The following is a 19,022-nucleotide window of genomic DNA, read 5'->3' as shown; positions in this document are numbered from 1 at the left end:
CCTTGAATCTCAATACGTAATGGTATAGTGTTATTGAAACTTACTATGTGTAGGAATGACTAAAAATTGATATTTTCTTATTCAAGTTTCAAGCCTCATAAAATGCTCTGGATGCCTTTAACATGTGCCTCTTTTTGTGTATCTTTTCTTGAAACCCTTACGTTGTTGAATGTGATATGCGACTACTGGTCCCAAATAGGGGGCCAATATTGGAAACTAGTTCGCGTCTAATTTGAGTCCATTCCAGGCATTTTGCCACTTGCGTTTTTTCTTTAACGGTCAAAAAATATCGCCGCTGCAGGCGACGAATTGGCGTTCATTGGAAACCGCTTGGAAACAACTTGGCAACTGTGCGAGACAAGTTGGCGAATGTCTTTTTCAACTAGTCGCCAACAAGTTTCCGCCCTGTGAGAGGGGCTTTAGGGACAAAGCAAGTTAGAAAGTTAACAGATGTTATTGCTTTTGCCCGATATCTAACCAATAACACATATATAAAATGTCGATTTACACCGAGGTAAGATTGATTTTTTTCCCTCCAGTTTTTTGCAAGTATGGCACCAAGGGCACCTTTTCCTTGGCGCTAGTATTCTATAGGCTTGATACAATGTCTAAAAATCAGTCTCCTTTTGCTACTTCGAAGCATCTCTTCGAGATGGTTAAAACGGGTAGTGTGCATCACTGTCATAGCCGACAGACTGCACACTCCACGCAACAGCAGCGTGTTTTAAACTGCCACTGGTACTACTCACGGCATCGCTGATTGGCTGTAAGTCGGTCCTGCGGCGGGTTGTGCCGTCCGGTGCCGTCTCCAGGGACGGTAGAGCGATGGAGACAGATTTGCCAGACTTGCGTTTGAAAATGCCAGAACTGCTCTTCTTGGCCAGAAGGTTGTGGCTACTGCGTCGCTGGGCCGCGTGTTGGAGACACAGCGAGCTCTCGCGAGAAGCCGTGAGACCGAAGAGTGAGTTGCGACGTTTCGTGTCATCCTCTATAATAACCTCCTTGTTAGGGACAACCAGTAGCTGGGTAGAATGGAGATGATTCAGCATGGTTAGAGACAGCAAATGAAAGCACAATTGTCTATTTCCAAGAGTCATCGATCCATAGATACATACAAATGGAGGTCCCGTGTTTGGGGAGAGCCACATTCCGCGCACGTTAAAGAACCCACCACACCTTTCGAAAAAAAGTAGGGGCATGCCCCGTTGTGCGATGGTCCAAACCTTACAGTCTGGTCTGGGCTGACAATTTGAAATGGTGACAGTCACCTGTTATGTCAATCCTTCCACAAATGTGGTAAATCTGAATACATAAATAAATAAATAGTTATCGCCATCCAGTTGGCCATGCAATTGAAATTAACCCTGTAAAATCCCCCGGCATGCGCTAATGAACTGCGCGGGCGAACATCACTCCCACACCCCGACCAAGCGAATCACGTGAATCGCATTGAAACTCAGATTCGTATCAGCCATTTCCAGACAAATCGCTTTCTAACTTGCGTTAACGACTATATCTGACCAAATAAACTCGCCAGTGAGATGGTGGAAGGTGTCAGCTTCCAAAAGACGTTTTCAGATTGACAATTTTGGCACTTTGAAAGTGATTGAAAGTGACCGCGATTTAACCTTTAGAGAAAAGAAGTAGAAACTAGGCGTTAAATCGCGGTCACTTTCAATCACTTCCAAAGTGCCAAAATTGTCACTGAAAACGTCTCTTGGAAGCTGACACCTTCCACCATCTCATTGGCGAGTTTGTTTGGTCAGATGTAGTTAGAAAGCGATTTGTCGGGAAATGGCTGATACGAATCTGAGTTTCAATACGATTCACGTGATTCGATTGGTCGGGGTGTCCCAGCACCGTGGAGATAGCGGCGAGCTCACGGTGGTATGGTTACCACCAGGCTAGGCACGAAAGAGAAGGTGTGACGTACCTGTGCAGGAAGCACCTCATCCTCCATGTTGAAGGTGAGTTTGTGGATGGTTCGCGGAATGATGCACGGCGCATCGAACTCCTCTCGGGTGTGCGGGCTCACGGCCTGCCCCTGGACCAGGATGACGTCATCCATGGTGTGGTCGATCTCGAAGGAGCGCCGGTCGGCCAGGTTGGTGGGCATGTAACCTGTCTCAAGGCGCAGGCGCACTTTGTCGTGCGTCCAGCCCTTACGAGCGAAAAGTGAGAAAGGGGGATTGATTAAGTGGACCATTTTCCCCAAGAGATACAACGTTGCCTCTACACACATGCGTATTGTTATCTTCGCCGAGAAGATTATGTTTTTTGGTTACGGATCTTCATGATTTTCGGTAGGTGTGTAGTGGTTGTGCAAAGACGGTCAAGTTCGAAAATGGTTCACCTGGCGTTTTCCAACAGTACTGCAGCGGACTTTGCATTTTTGTGTTTGTATGTAGGCAAAAAAAGTGACGGTAAGTAACGGTTGTGAAAACGGAAGTCAAGTTCAAAAATGGTTCCCCTGGCATTTTCCATCGGTACTGCAGCGGGCTTTGTGTGTATGTGTATTTGTATATCGCCAACATAACTCGTTCTATATATAGAATCGGTCGAGATATAATGTAGCAAAGCAATAACCTGCCACCTTAATACCATGCTATCAAAGAACGCTTGTCCAGACACGAACATCCAGAAAGTATCTTTAGGAGCACATGGGACAAAAAAAGGCTGTGATAAAACCAACATCCAGCGTAACAAGGGTCTAATATAGCCTTTTACATATGATACGTAACAAGATAGATAAATTTTGCAAACCACACACATGTATGGCTAAAAAAAGAATGCCCCCAGTTTTCGATCGTACGACGAACAAATGTTACGGGACCCAAATTGAAAAAAAAAAAAATACAAAACATTATTACAACTCAACAAACTATAGATAATTTTGTTGACACTTCAAATCTTGGGGAGATTTTAAGACGCACGTAAAGCACCAACCACTGACTGCGCTAAAACACTTTGAGGTCTTACCTGGTAAGCCAGTGTCTTGAGTAGCAGAGGTGTGGAAATACGGATGGCGACTACACGCCAGATCCTCTCCTTCAGGAAGCTAGAGGAGAAGAGGTCAAAGGCCATTTCCATGTCGTCCGCACTGATGTAGTATGTCTGCAAGAAGAGAGTGAGTAATGTCACTGTAAAAAAGAATACACAAGCCACGGTAGAAAGGAAAGGAAAGGGATCTCGAACCAGTTTAGCTCAAATGAACTCAATGAACAGATGAGCTAATCTTCCACAGGTCATGACAGAGAAGACAGACGCTATGTACAGTATTTACAGGTTCATTGTACGGGGAAATTCCCCTAGCTCTTCTCGACAAGCACAATTAATGAACAGTGGACCACGGCTTAATATTTGCGCATGCAAAATTTCATACTTTTAGAATTTTAAAACCGCGCAAAAACGTGTCGTACGATGGTTCCCTCAGTTTCGTGAGCCTACAAAAACCCTGGCGGCGATTTTCAGTAAGTTCGCACATCACAACGACGTCGTATTTTTAATTTTGCATGACGGATGTCGCCATACATTGTGATAGTGTTGTTTGAACTAATCATGTATGGAAATGATTTAATAAATTGACTTTCAAAATCTGATTTTCGGGCCCTAATATTGCTTTGGTTTCCTTTTAACCAAGGAGGTTTTATATAAAACCTCCTTGTTTTAACTAAGAAATTCCTGGCCATCTCCGACCAACGCACCTGAACAGACGTCTCACAAGACACGCTGGTGGATCGCGGCTGTCTGTGGAGAATGCCGATCTCCCCGATGATGTTGCCCGACGTCAGGTAGTCCTCGTACACGTCCAGGTCATCGTCCATGCTGTGCTGCGTCTCATAGTCAGTGTACTTCACTCCGGCACCGCGCAGCTACAGCACAACAATCGAAAGTACTGAAACGTTGTCGGCTTCATCGCATGTTCAGCGCATTTCATAATAGTTCTGTCCAGTATCATCTCAACAGTGGCCATTTCTTTTAAACAGGGAATTGTTTCCAAACTTTTTGTGTTCAATGTACATTGTCCAGCTTTGAATACAATGGATTTGATTTGCAACTGCCATCTGAACAGGGAATAAGCTAGTTCACGGTTGCTACTACGCAGTGTCAAAGGTGAAGGCTACTGAGACGTGAACAAAACCCGTCGGGGCGTTATTATGCACAATCGAGACAATGTCGAGACGAGCATTTTTTACAAGCCGGGGGCCTTCACCTTTGACACTGCACATGCGTAGTAGCAACCGTGAACTAGCGTAGCCTCCTTCGCAGGCTTGCTAGAACGGCGGCGTATATATTTGGGGGAGGGGGGTGACGCAAGTTCTTACACGGGCCAAGGTTCTCTAATGCAGGTGTTCAGGAATTATCGGTCCCCCCGGGAAAATCGGTCCCCCTCCTGCCATTGGTCCATATTTGAGACTGGTGGGCGTGGCCTAAAAGTACGAAGGGCCACAACAACATAGGCTGTAACATAACAATTCTACACTGTCGACATTGTCGACAAATAATGTCCCCTCATAGGAAAGTTGAAACAATCTTCCTCTGGTCTACTTCGGACCCTAATTTTCAACTTAAAGACGAATCTATGAAAATTGATATAAACGTTTCAAAGGGTTTTGGCCATTGTGGGATTTCATCTGAAGGGGACACATTTTCCCGGGATAGCCGGGATTTTCGGTCCCCTCATTTGAAAGTCGACAACGTCTCTTCTAATGTATTTGGAAACCTCTATTTCAAATTGAAGACGCTTCTCTGAAGACCTAACACAACTATAAACGTTTCAGATGCAGAAAGTCTCAGTATTTGGCCATTGAGGGGATTTCAGGTAAAGGGGACACATTTTCCCGGGCTGGGGTTAAGCCGGGATTTTCGGTCCCCTCATAGTAAAGTCAACAACGTCTCTTCTGATGCACTTGGTAACCTGTTTTTTTAACTTGAAGGCGCTTCTCTGAAGACTTGATACATCTATAAACGTTTCTAAAGCAAAAAAATTTATAGTTTTGTCAAGTCTTCAGGGAAGCGTCTTCAAGCATCTTCGCGATTTGCTACGAGGGGACCGAAAATCCCGGCCCGGGAAAATGTGCCCCCTTTACCTGAAATCCCCTCAATGGACAAATGCTGAGACTTTTTGCTTTTGAAACGTTTATAGTTGTGTCAGGTCTTCAGAGAAGCGTCTTCAAGTTGAAAAACAGGTTTCCAACTCCATTATAAGAGACGTTCTTGACTTTCCAATGAGGGGACCGAAAATCTTGGCTACCCTGGCCCGGGAAAATGTGTCCCCTTCCCCTTAAATCTCCTCAATTTACAAATTTTGAGACTTTTGCCCATGAAACCTTTATAGTTGTGTTAAGTCTTCAGAGAAGCGTATTAAGTATAAAAACAGGATTCCAAATGGATCAGGAAAAGCGTTGTTGACTTTCCTATGAGGGGACCGAAAATCCCGGGTACCCCGGGAAAATGTGTCCCCTTCCCTTGAAATCTCCTCAATGGTCAAATCCTGAGACTTTTTTGCTTATGAAACGTTTATAGTTGTGTTAAGTCTACAGAGAAGCGCCTTCAAGTTGACAAACAATTTCCAAGTCTATCATAAGAAGCATTGTTGACTTTTTGATGGGGCGACCGAAAATCATAGCTAGTTCTAACCCCGGGAAAATGTGTCCCCCTCCCCTTAAAATCCCCTCAATGGCCAAATCCTGAGACTTTTTGCTTTTAAAGCGTTGGTATTTGTGTTAAGTCTTCAGAGAAGCGTCTTCAAGTTGACAGACAGGTTTCCAAATGTATCATAATATTCGTTGTTGACTTTCCTATGAGGGGACCGAAAATCCCGGCTATCCCGGGAAAAAGTGTCCCCCTCCTCCTTAAATCTCCTCAATTGACAAATCTTGAGACATTTGCCCATGAAACGTTTATAGTTGTGTTAAGTCTTCAGAGAAGCGTCTTTAAGTGTAAAAACAGGATTCCAAATGGACCAGGAGAAGCGTTGTTTACTTTCTTATGAGGGGACCGAAAATCCCGGGCACCCCGGGAAAATGTGTCCCCCTCCCCCTTAATTGACAAATCTTGAGACTTTTGGTTTTGAAACGTTTATAGTTATGTTAAGTCTTCAGAGAAGCGTCTTCAAGTTGAAAAACAGGATTCCAAATGGGTCAGGAGCGGCTTTGTTGACTTTCCTATGAGGGGACCGAAAATCCCGGCTAGATATACCCCGGGAAATTGTGTCCCCTTACCCTGAAATCCCCTCAATGACCAAATCCTAAGACTTTTTGCTTTTAAAACTTTTATAGTTCTGTTAAGTCTTCCTTGAAGCGTCCCTTAAGTTGACAAACAATTTCCAAGTCCATCATAAGAGCGTTGTTGACTTTTCTATGAGGGGACCGAAAATCCCGGCTAGATTTACCCCGGGAAAATGTGTCCCCTTCCCCTGAAATCCCCTCAAAGGTCAAATGCTGAGACTTTTTTGCTTTTAAACGCTTATAATTGTGTTAAGTCTACAGAGAAGCGCCTTCAAGTTGACAAACAATTTCCAAGTCCAAAATAAGAAGCGTTGTTGACTTTTCTATGAGGGGACCGAAAATCTTGGCTAGTTCTACCCCGGGAAAATGTGTCCCCCTCCCCTTAAAATCCCCTCAATGGCCAAATCCTGAGACTTTTTTACTTTTGAAACGTTTATAGTTGTGTTAAGTCTTCAGAGAAGCGCCTTCAAGTTGTCAAACAATTTCCAAGTACATCAGAAGAAACGGTTTTTTCACTTTCCTATGAGGGGACCGAAAATCCCGGCTACCCCGGGAAAATGTGTCCCCTCCCCCTTAAATGACAAATCTTGGAATTTTTGCTTTGAAACCTTTATAGTTGTTAAGTCTTCAGAGAAGCGTCTTTAAGTATAAAAACAGGTTTCCAAATGTATCATAAGAGGCGTTGCTGACTTTGCTATGAGGGGACCGAAAATCCCGGCTACCCAGGGAAAATGTGTCCCCCTCCCCCTTAATTGACAAATCTTGAGACTTTTGATTTTGAAACGTTTATAGTTTATTTCCCCTGAAATCCCCTCAATGGCAAAGTTCTGAAACTTTTTGCTTTGAAACCTTTATAGTTGTTCAGAGAAGCGTCTTTGAGTATAAAAACAGGATTCCAAATGGATCAGGAGAAGCGTTGTTGACTTTTCTATGAGGGGACCGAAAATCCCGGGTACCCCGGGAAAATGTGTCCCCTTCCCTTGAAGTCCCCTCAATGGCCAAATCCTAAGACATTTTGCTTTTGAAACGTTTATAGTTGTGTTAAGTCTTCGGGGAAGCGTCTTCAAGTTGAAAAACAATTTCCATGTCCATCATAAGAAGCGTTGTTGACTTTCCTACGAGGGGACCGAAAATCCCGGCTAGATTTACCCCGGGAAAATGTGTCCCCTTCCCCTGAAATCCCTCAATGGCCAAATCCTGAGATTTTTTTGCTTTTGAAACGTTTATAGTTGTGCTAAGTCGTCAGAGAAGCGTCCCTTAAGTTGACAAACAATTTCCAAGTCCATCATAAGAAGCGTTGTTGACTTTGCTATGAGGGGACCGAAAATCCCGGCTAGATCTACCCCGGGAAAATGTGTCCCCTTACCCTGAAATCCCCTCAATGGCCAAGTTCTGAAACTTTTCGCTTTGAAACCTTTATAGTTGTGTTAAATCTTCAGATAAGCGCCTTCAAGTTGACAAAGAAGCTTCCAAGTTCATCAGAAGAAGCGTTGTTGACTTTTCTATGAGGGGATCGAAAATCCCGCCTAGATCTACCCCGGGAAAATGAGTCCCCTTCCCCTGAATTCCCTCAATGGACAAATGCAGAGACTGTTGCCCTTGAAACGTTTATATTTTTGTGTTAAGAGCATCAACTCAATTTAAAGTAATTTAGAAATAAAGTATTTTTCCAAATGCATCACTACTAGGAGAAGAGTTGTTGACTTTCCTATGAGGGGACCGGAAATCCTGGCTACCCCGGGAAAATGTGTCCCTGCAATGGCCAAAAACTGATACTTTTTGTTGATGAAACGTTCATATTTGTGTTTGTGGACAATGTCCGTCCCACCTTCTTACAATTCATACATTTGGCAGTAAGTATTCAATTCAAAGACAGTGTTTGTGGATGATATCTATGCTTTGGCCCTGTGGGCCTTCGTACTTTTTAGGCCACGCCCACCATGGATTGGGGACCGATTTTCCTGGGGGACCGATAATTCCTGAACACCGGCATGGGAGTTTCGCTGCCGAGGAAGTTATGTCGCCTTTCATGGGCCCGACCGGGAGCAGGCTGGATAGAAAGGCGATCGTCCCTCGGCGACATAACTTCCTCGGCAGCGAAACTTCTTTGCCGTCATTAGAGAACCTTGGCGCGTGTAAGACCTTGCGTCATCCCCCCCCCCCTCCCCCAAATATATACGCCGCCGTTCTAGGAAGCCTTCGAAGGAGGCTAGAACTAGCGTATGATAGAATCTGGCCAACATGATCAAGACTGTTCCTTTTGAACTTCTTACTGATAAACGATTCAACCTGATGAGCCAATGAGTGACTTTAAGTTGTCCTTACCTTTACCATACCCGAGACGATGAGGTAGAGACCAGTAGGTCGGTCACCTTGTTTGCAAAGAGTTGAACCAAAGTCGTGGAACAGCAGCTGCGCCCGGGCCTATAGGTGTGGCAATCAAAAACGTTAGACATTTGATATTCATAATTGGTGTTCACAAAATATCAAGTGGTCGAATTGAAATCCACGTAACAACATGTCCGTATTGTGACGGTCAATAATTAACAATCTTCCCTACAGGCATCTTGAACACATTGACACAACAAAAGTACAGCGAATTTCGTAAGGTCTACCACATATTGTAAACATACATGTACATACAGTCAAGTGGATACAAATGACTGAAGTAACCTATACAGAAATTTATGTCATACCTGGGCCGCAAAAACGTTCAATACGGGTGTTCCGGGCCGTGTGATAGTTTTCCGTATCACACGGGGTTCTAGACTTGTATCAAACGGGATTCCATAGAATATTCAGAATGCATTTCGAGCGCGCCGGTTGCGCCGCCGTCGAGAATTCAAGTACCGGATTCGGAGGTTAGAATCAATGTTGTTATAGTTTTTGTTCGAGGACACTTCTGGTTTCAACTTCTGGCGCATTCCGCATTGAAATGTGTGTTTTCTCGGGTGGGTATGACATAAATAAAATACAACACGGTGTATTCCGTATCACCCTCGGTCCCAGCCATCCGGCGGGTCGGATTGCCTTGTATATGAATAGATATGAGTAAATCAACATGCACCTTCATGAAATCCGTGAGTTCGGCGTTTCCTTCGAGCCAGGAGATGTGCCGCAGGAGCTGCTCGGGGTTAGGCGGTGGGATGGATGGCGGGGCCCGGGCCAGTTGCTTCATCTTTATCTCTACCACCTAAAACCATATTAAAAATTGAGTCCCAATTAGTATAACTTCATTATGTACATATCTGTCTAAGCTACCTGAATACTAAATGTCAAGGAAATCTGTCGTTCCTTTGTTCAGATATTCTCCTCAGAAGATGTTCACAATAACGCCTCTGCAGTTCCAGAGCTAGCTGCTAGGGAGCCCAAACCTACACCAATTCTTCATTACATCACAAGCTATATGCCACCAAAAAATCAAGACCATAGCATGTCCAGGTCAAACGATACAAAAATGAAAATGAAAATTCTGCTGTAGTACCTATATCTCCATACCAAGGGGGCCCAATAGCCACCTTGACTTTTATCTTCCCATCACCTACCCATATACCAAATATCATCAAAATCCATCAAAAGGTTCTTGAGTTATGTTGACTACAATAGTCCAGGAACACACAGACACAGACACACACACACACACGCGCGCACAAACAGAGACACATCAAAAACTATACCTCCATTTTTCCTGGAGATTACAAGTTCACACATTACCCAAAATATATCACATCCACTGGCCATTACATAATGGTATTGTGAATGAGACACGTGTTCTATCCTCCTGAAAGTCGTTCTGTCTTTCTTTAAGGTATATCTCGTAGCCCGAAGTCTCTCTTAATTTGTGATTATATGTCAACCTGAAGACCCTTGAAGCAAAGACATCTATCTACTTGCAATGAGTTGAACATGTTCATGACCAGGAATTCAACTTGACAAGCATCAAAGGACCGATCGAAATCTTGCCGATACAAGCTTCACGTTGTGTACGGAAATAGCTAGACAATGTTCATGAGTCAGTGTTCATGTCTCTTCAAAGTAATGTCAAAAGCTATTTGCAGTGCACGTAGCTATGAAGAAACAAAGTAATCCACTGTGATTGTACATATGTAAATACTTTGCGTATGGGATTGCATCTCATTAATATGTATAAGCAGCAACACCTGTGCTGCATTGCTATGTGAACCAGTCAGAATTGCCTTGAAGAAGGTGACAGATGGTCACCGAAACGTCGGTGGAATAAATCTCTTGGTTGTGTAAAAAGAGTCTTTTTTATTCAGTAACTTACCAACCTGATGAAACTATTCACGGAGGGGGAGAAGAAACAAAGTAGTCGACCTACCATCTCCAGTTTTTTGGCCTCCGTCTCGTCCAGAAGCCCGCCGCCCTGCATCTCCCGGATGGTGTCGCGGGAGTGGTTCAGCACGGCGCGCATGGACTGGCGGGTCTTCACCGACACGGCAATGCCAGGGTGGTCCCGCTGCAGCAGACCTGGTGGAGCAGACATTATACGTCTGACATAGTTTATTTACCTTGGTACGATTGTGAAGGCTAGGCATTGAGTAATGAAATATTACATTTTTTGTTCAATCTGTTCAACCTGAAGTGGTTTGGACACGTCATAAGAAGACCCCCACAAACGTTAGTCTACAAAGCCTACAGCCAGGAGTTCGCTACCCCCAGACCCCGGGGAAGACCACCTAAGAGATGGGAAGACCAGGTCGTGAAGGACACTGGGTTAAACATTCGGGAAGCAGAGGCTATGGCAAGGGACAGGATTTCTTGGAGGATCCATCTGGAAGGCAAGGGATGGGGCCAGTTTCCGGCCTGTTCACGTATGTAGGCAGGTAGGCAATCTATTCTATATGGAAAGCACTGATTTTCGATCACTGAAGAAAGTTCTCAATTGCCTGTCTTTAAGAAACATCAAAATTAGATTAAACTGAATAGAAAATATTTCTTTCGCCTTGCTCCAATAGAAGTTAGATTGCATATTCAAGTAGTGAGACCAATTCAAACAGCATGGATCACTCTAAACCATATTGCTACTGCTTTCTCCCTAATATCACATATAAGTGCTGTACAAAAATTCATATTCCTAATGCGACTATAGATAAACCTACCATTGAAAAACAAGTCTGTTCCTTTATATCTACTATAACCGAAAAGCGAGGAGAAGTAGAATTTATCTAAAGACAGTCATATTCTTTTTGCATCCGTTAACTGTACTTGTTATTTTGTTTTGTTGTGACCTGTACTTAGCCAAGTGTGGCAGAAATGTGCAATAAAGGTCTTCATTCATTCATTCATTCATTCATTCAATATTGCTAGACTAACCTAGTTCGCGAATGACCGCTCTTCGGCTGATGTCTGACTTCTGTCGCAGGTCACGTGCGATGGCCTTGTTGTCGATGATGGTCGGTATCAGCTTCATCACCTCCTCCTCACCAACCACGAACCCCTTCCCTACGTCATACCCGAAGCTCAGCTTCTTGTTGATTTGATTATCGATGATGTTGATCATGCGTGGAATCGCTGCCTATGAGTAAAGATGACAGTATTCTTGAACATCATATAAAATTCCTACGCTATACGTAATAGAATATTATTGCAAGACCCCCACAAATATTAGCCTACAAAGCCTAAAAACAGGAGTTCGCTACCCCCAGACCCCGGGGAAGACCACCTAAGAGATGGAAAGACCAGATCGTAAAGGACACTGGATTAAACATTCGGGAAGCAGAAGCTAGGGCAAGGGACAGGCCACCTGGAAAGCAAAGGGCCAGTTTCTGGCCCGTGCACGTAAGTAGGCAGTAGGCATACGTAATAGACCGATCCTGACAGTCCATACTATTCAAGCTCGACCAATGAGAAATACAAGTTCTTACGCTATAAGTGATAGACAGATCCTGACAGTCCATAACAATTTTAAAGTCAACCAATGAGATAATAGTAATTAGCGGTTCAGCCAAGGAAAGAATGGCTACATTTCCGTCAAATATAATATTTGCATTTTAATATGGGTGTTTTTTTTTTCAACATTTTAACTGAGGTTATGGAATAGGTTTTCAATCATGGAGACTTTGTCATGAGACAGCTAATTTGATGGGAACTGTTTCTGTTCGAGTGGTGTAACATTCAAGTTCTAAGCAGTGTACAAAACGTTTATCTAGGAAAACATGTCACTGGAAGCAGTAGAGTATGACTTCAGTTGGGGAAGGTCGTATTGAGGTCATTTGCTGGTGCCGAATGGCAGCCGCCCAGACCCTTGCGACAGTTCCACAAAGTGCAAGTGTGGAGCAAATATGTATCTGTTCTGTATTATCTGATTGTAAACCCTGCAGTGCTGCCATTGCACGGGTAATTTCTGACCAATAAACCACTATTAGATATAGGCCTACTTTGGATAGCCTGAGCATCCTCATAGCCCTGAGGAGACGGAAGATCTTGGCGATTCGGAAGATGGCGGGGTTGAAGTCGACGTTCCCGAAGATATTGTCCAGGACAATGTCGATGATTGACACCGCGATGATGAACAGGTCGAACTGGTTCCAGTGAGTGAAGAAGTAGTGCTTCCGCAAGGCCACGATCTGCAGGACAAGTTTGACGGAACGTTAACGGTGCACACCCCAGTTCGTCCGAAAGGGTTTCGAGGGGCTGGGTTTGAGTTCACATTTCTCATAATTAGCTTTGAACTGATATTAGATACTAGCATGGGTGAAAAACGTATGAATTGGTGTGTTTTGGGTGAAAATTTCGTTTCGGTCCGAGCCGTATTTCCGGATATCCATCCGCGTTCAATAGTGAAATGTCCTTTGGCCCAAGATTGACCTTTGTTGCGTTCTGTGGGTGATGTTGATATGCCTCACGCCGTGGATGATTAAAGAAATTCAAGTACTAGAATTTTCTTCATAATTGGCTCGATTATACGCTAGGGTTTTCTCTTTCTGACAACATCAGTCGTTTTCACATCAAATGTTTTTCTACGAGTTGCATCCTACGCGAAAATGCCAAAATTTGCCCATCATTTTTGACGTGAAAATTTTTTTTCTTTTCTTCTGATTTACCAAAATTAGGGAGGTTGAAGAAACAAAACTCAGTTGGTCTTGTAGCGGAAGGGATAGGCTTTTACCCCATACACAGTTGATTTACTTCGGAATAATTCCCTGGAAGAGCCAGTACCTAGACTAGAGGGTGTGCAGCCTCCAATTGAAACCCCAAATAAACTGGGGTGTGCTCCCTTAACTTTGATAATGAAATGCCAGGCAACAGTTTACCGCAAACTTCGTAGGTCTACAGTCAGAAACGCCTAACGTAATGGGGGTGGAAGAAAATTAGACTCTCACATCATTTACAGTTGCAAAATAGCCTAGTCTACCTGTACCTGACAACTGAGAAAAAATCTTCTACCACTATTTTCACCATAGGACACACTAGGCAACAGTGATCTGGTTTTCTGTCATTGTGTAAAACATTAAGGGGTGGCGTTTTTTTGTTGTAAACCGAGTTCATTTTATCAAAAAGACTGAAGCGTGACGTACCTTGAAGATAGCTTCCAAGATGTAGATCACGAAGAAGACGTAGTTGGTAATTCTCAAGTAGAACTGGTACTCTAGAAATTGCGGATGTGATTCCTGTGGAAAATTGCGTCATTTCTTAAAAACAAATTGAAGACATACGTTTGCAGACTAATGCAACCAAACTAAACCGAACTAATCTTTCTCTTTAATATTATAACTCAATGATACCAATAGTCTCTCTATTTATATACATGTACATGTACATATATTAGATTATATACATGTACATGTATATATATTAGATATATGACATCATTGTTGTCATCATCATCATTATTAATTATGACGACAGAACATATAACTATGTTACTTCAATTTTTCAAGGAGGTTTCGATTCCATGCACTCCATATTGATTGTGGAACTTTATGATACCACTGCTTGTAACAGTGAGTGAAGCCTCACACGTTTTATGCGTCATAAGTTAGATTCAAGAACAGCAAGCACAATATCTCGCCGAGCATTCCCATTCAATTTTCTTTATTCTTTAACATTTAGCACATTTAAGTAGCAATTTGGCTACCAAATCTCTATTAGTTAGCGTTAGACACCAGGGAGAAGGTTTAACATCATCAATGCTTATTTGCAAAACAAATCCTTTATTTTTTTAGGATGATACCCAGGATGAGACTGTAATATTGATGCATCATTAGCACTAGACATTGCCAGATACCTCTATCGTGAAGTCAATGATGATTGACAGATACCTCTATGGCGAACTCAATGATGATTGGGATGAGGTTGAGGATAATGAGGACGTTGATGCTCCATTCAAACGCAGGATGAACGACGATGATGAAGACAGTTCGCAGAACCTTGTGCTCCGGCATAGGGAGTTTGTCCTTCTGCTTGTCCGTCACCAATTCTTCTAGCTTATTTCTCTGTAGAAGATGGCCCCAAAAGATAAGTAAGGCTGATACATGCCAACTTGTTTACATGATCATAACCTTTACGAGCCTGTCAGCATATATTCAGGGCAGCCTGGAGTCACCCTCATTAAATCAGGACCCTATCGCTCCACGTTAGCTCGCTCGCGTAGGGGCCCTGATCTTCAGCGCCGATAGACATGGTTCTGGCGACGTCACCACCAAAACAGCTTCAGCCAATCAGAGGGTTTGCTAAACCCCATCTGAAGCAAAAGCGCAGAGGACGTTGGGAAGCTATCAACCAATCAGGTTACGTCTCACATTGTTACTTTAGGTTCAGAACAAATTAACCGCCAAATAAGGATAGCTCATCAATTATTCATGAGCAACTGTCAGTAACGTCGCCAGAACCATGTCTACCGGCGCTGAAGATCAGGGCCCCTACGCGAGCGAGCTAACGTGGAGCGATAGGGGTCCTGATTTAAAGAGGGTGCCTGGAGTCAACCTACCAGCTAGTTAATGTAGTCGCATACACCGGATGGTGTTTGCACCAATAGACAACACAAAAGTAGACTCACTAGCTTTGGGAGCAGACCCTTGATTTTCCAGTGCTTCTTTATTTCTTCGATGTCCACAAACTCGCCCACAGAGTCCGCCGCTGACTCCGTGGCTTGCACCAGCACGCGGACCGCCTCCCGGTTCAGCATGCCGTGCTCAAACTGCTTCCAGTAGCTCACCTGAGGTTAAAGAAAGATCATCGAGGAATGAAGATGATGATGATGATGATGAATGGTTTATTCAATTAAAATGCATCGCAGCCTTTTGGGCTGAATTGCGTATCTCATTACAATTTAAAAACAAACAGATCATTGTCCTTAAAACACCTACAGTAGATCGAGGATTGTGATCATGATTGTGATCTTTTGATTATGATTTTTTTTTCTCTATGTATCATTATCAAAACAGGAAGGCACAACCGCACGCTTCTAAAACATATATTGTAAGTTAAATCAAATAGAAGATGAGCGGCACTTCATTTTAGATTGTAGACTTTACGATAAAGAAAGAAATGTTATTTTCAAATGTATCAATGAAAAATTCCCATACTTAGAATATCTAAACGCAACAGAAAAATTCATATTTTTGTTGCGTCTAGACAACCCTTGTATAAGAAACACGATCTGTTCATAAATCTACACATGTACAAAGAAGCGAGAAGAAATTGACTCTACTGGATTAGCTTAGCTTATCACTTTCGTCTACTATGTATGTTTAAACTATGTACTGTATATATTTCACTGTATATGTCACTTCCATGTTAGTTAGGTTCATGTTAGACCACATGTATCTAGCCCCTCGGGGCACAAATGTACAATAAAGGTCTTCATTCATTAATTCGCCAACATACCTGTCTCTTTTTAAATCGGAATAGTCTATGGATCAAGGTACAACAAGATTGGCAATGAAAAAAAGACATTGCCTTGGCGACGGTTGTTGTTGTGGGTGATGTATTTATATAATATGTCTATGTCACTGTAAATTGGTGTTGTTCATACTGAATATCCAAAGAAGATGTCTATGGTAGCATGTATTGTTCTGTTGTGGTTTGTGTGAGTGTGTTTGTCTGTCAGTCAGGAATTTCCAACACTAACAACAGGTTAGAATGTAAGTTCCTTCCGTGGATTTTGCCCCAAAGGATTGTAATATAACCTCCTGCTTTGGACTTTGACCCCAGCTGCTTGGATGACCTACTTTGACAGCATGCCTAGTGTAGTACATACATACCAATGGAATACCAGAAGGGGCATGGATGACCCACATTCCACCATTCCATTTGGGCTAACATCCAAACATATCAGAGATTACGAATGCCTGTGGACACATTCCTATGCAATTTCTAGAATCCTTACAAACTGCACACAATACTATACCATTAGGCTCGAGACTACAAATGCCTGTGGACAAATTCCTATGCAATTTCTAGAATTCTTGCAAACTGCACACAATACTATACCATTACGCTCGCGCCTGAGGCGTCGCCAAAACATCCTTTGCAGCTGCCAATAGACTCATCAATATGTATGAAACTGCGAAGACGTAAGGCATAAAGACGACCAACAGAAGTCTTGTTACCTTCTGTGCCTTGAGTGTGCGAAGTCTCGCCTCCTCGGCCATGTCTTGGTACTCCCTTGGTGAAGGCTCGTTTGGGACCATGGACTTACAGTCATGACACTGGCTCATTCTTTGAAACGGTACAAACTCCTCCGCGTTTACCTGTTATAGTTATAGAGACATCAGGCATCAGTCTGTGTGTACATGCAAGTGTGTACGCTACCAAAAATAATTTTTCTTGCTTTTTTAGCATTTCTCGTTTTTGCTAACTCGTGGACAAATTTTTTTTATTAAGAATTTCAAGAATGAATAAGAAAGAAAAAAATTGAAGAACTACTCTGATTCTTTTCATGGAAATTCTCACAACAAGGAACATTTTCTTAATTCTCTTAAGTTAAGAAATATTTCTCAACATTTTTAACCTCAGGAATTTCAAGTCTAATTTTTTTTTTTCATTGACGTCAATATTATTTTTCTTGTTATGTTTAAGAAAATATTATAATTTTTCTCTCCCCTTTCTTGAATAATCTTACTTCAATACAAAATTACTTAAGAAAAAAATTCTTAACTCGTGAAAAAAATGTATTTCTTCAAAACAGAAAATCTTCTCCTTTTAGGAAAGTTTGTCTGTGTATAAGAAGAAACAAGAAAACTAAGAAAAGCCATTTATGGTAGTATAAATCTTCATGAAGTATGGTGAAACTAGCAATGTACTCAATGACTGCCCCACCGGCGCAACAAGACGGATGTTACCCTGTTGGCATCTATATACATACTTTAGACATGCCCTGGCGAGTTTCCTTTACTCGCAAGCGTTTATTGAATGAATTACGTACACTGAAATCCGCGTAATTAACTGTGACTAAATGTGATTGCACCACTCACTTTGAATACTTTAATAGCAATCCCCAGAAAGTGCGAAATGGAACGAAATGGAACGAACTGGAACGAAATAAAACAACATACAGTTGTTTCAAATGGAATCATAGACAACAGCAAAAGATTATTAATAATTTGTGACCAATGATTAAATACTATTGGCATTTTGATGATAGCCAAATGTGATGATTCTATACATACAGTAAAGTAAAAAGGACGTGCAATCACAAATGGGCAGTCTAGTAGGCAGCTAGATTGCTGAAGACTACTAGGCTAGAAGACTACTGTATAGTACCTTACAATGCCTTATTCTAGCAAAGCACAGCGCAGCTAGGTACTGTAGGTGCCACAGGCAAGTGTCAATGGCAGCCGCACATTTTGTAGGAAGTGGTTCCCGTATCTCCTGAAACATAGACACAAACCCACTGTTGACTCTTCTGGCAAAGATGACATCAACATTTGTCGCCTCGTATTTTTCTGTCTTGATTTGTAACAAATCTTGATGTCACCTATCCAGAAAAGTTTCCAATGGGTCCGTGTCACCCTCCTGAAAGCAGAGCCCCTATCGCTCGATTCGTTAGCTCGCTCGCGTGGGGGCCCTGCTCTTTAGCCCCGGTAGACACGGTTCTGGCGACGTCGCCACCAAAACAGCTTCAGCCAATCAGAGGGTTTGCTAAACCTCATCTAGAGCAAAAGCGCAAAGGACGCTGGGAAACTATCAACCAATCAGGTTACGTCTCACATCGTTACTTTAGGTTCAGAACAAATTAACCGCCAAATTGTGCCAAATAAGGATAGCTCATTAATTATCCATGAGCAACTGTCAGCAACGTCGCCAGAACCGTGTCTACCGGGGCTGAAGAGCAGGGCCCCTACGCGAGCGAGCTAACGAATCGAGCGATAGGGGCTCTGCTTTCAGGAGGGTGGTCCGTGCCTGTGCTTTGAGGAGTCACGATATGTAGCCACTTCTATTGACACCATGAGTATTCTGTTGACAAATACTGATCATAAATGACTATTTGTCCAACCGGTGGTTTCATCAAGATTTGCTTCATTTCTTTGACAGGCCAACAGGTGTTACAACACGTATCTCTTAGCTTATGGAAAATATAAACGTTTCTCCGATTTTCTAAAGCTTTCGGTAGCACTTATTATATGTTATGAATTGTATAGCATCGTTATGATGATGCAAAAAGTTTTGGCTTCAACTTAGTCGCAATGCACAATGTGGTTTTTTTTCATGATTTGAACAAAGTTAATAGATCTTCGGATCCCATCCATTCTTAGCTAAAAGTTACCTCAGCAATTGGCTGGCCTATGCATAGGCGGTAGGCCACCGAGTTTTTGTTGAAATCGTCAT

General features: G+C 42.7%; 1 protein-coding gene across 1 annotated transcript in view; it reads right to left on the bottom strand.

Annotated features, from left to right (window-relative positions):
* The window catches only part of LOC136431267 (sperm-specific sodium:proton exchanger-like), a 32,075-nt gene that overhangs the window by 1,572 nt on the left and 11,481 nt on the right, over positions 1-19,022 (bottom strand). The window contains exons 10-22 of the mRNA XM_066422593.1: positions 16,805-16,945; positions 15,250-15,408; positions 14,513-14,686; positions 13,769-13,861; positions 12,629-12,817; positions 11,565-11,766; positions 10,570-10,718; positions 9,298-9,423; positions 8,556-8,654; positions 3,705-3,872; positions 2,980-3,114; positions 1,934-2,161; positions 750-1,022 (exon numbers count right to left, since the gene is read on the bottom strand). Coding sequence (XP_066278690.1) covers positions 750-1,022; positions 1,934-2,161; positions 2,980-3,114; positions 3,705-3,872; positions 8,556-8,654; positions 9,298-9,423; positions 10,570-10,718; positions 11,565-11,766; positions 12,629-12,817; positions 13,769-13,861; positions 14,513-14,686; positions 15,250-15,408; positions 16,805-16,945 — 2,136 coding nt within the window. The remainder of the gene's footprint in view (positions 1-749; positions 1,023-1,933; positions 2,162-2,979; positions 3,115-3,704; positions 3,873-8,555; positions 8,655-9,297; positions 9,424-10,569; positions 10,719-11,564; positions 11,767-12,628; positions 12,818-13,768; positions 13,862-14,512; positions 14,687-15,249; positions 15,409-16,804; positions 16,946-19,022) is intronic.

Source organism: Branchiostoma lanceolatum, chromosome 3 (genome assembly GCF_035083965.1).
Source record: "Branchiostoma lanceolatum isolate klBraLanc5 chromosome 3, klBraLanc5.hap2, whole genome shotgun sequence".
NCBI classification, from domain to species: Eukaryota; Metazoa; Chordata; class Leptocardii; order Amphioxiformes; family Branchiostomatidae; genus Branchiostoma; species Branchiostoma lanceolatum.
This window is presented reverse-complemented; position numbering and strand designations above follow the sequence as displayed.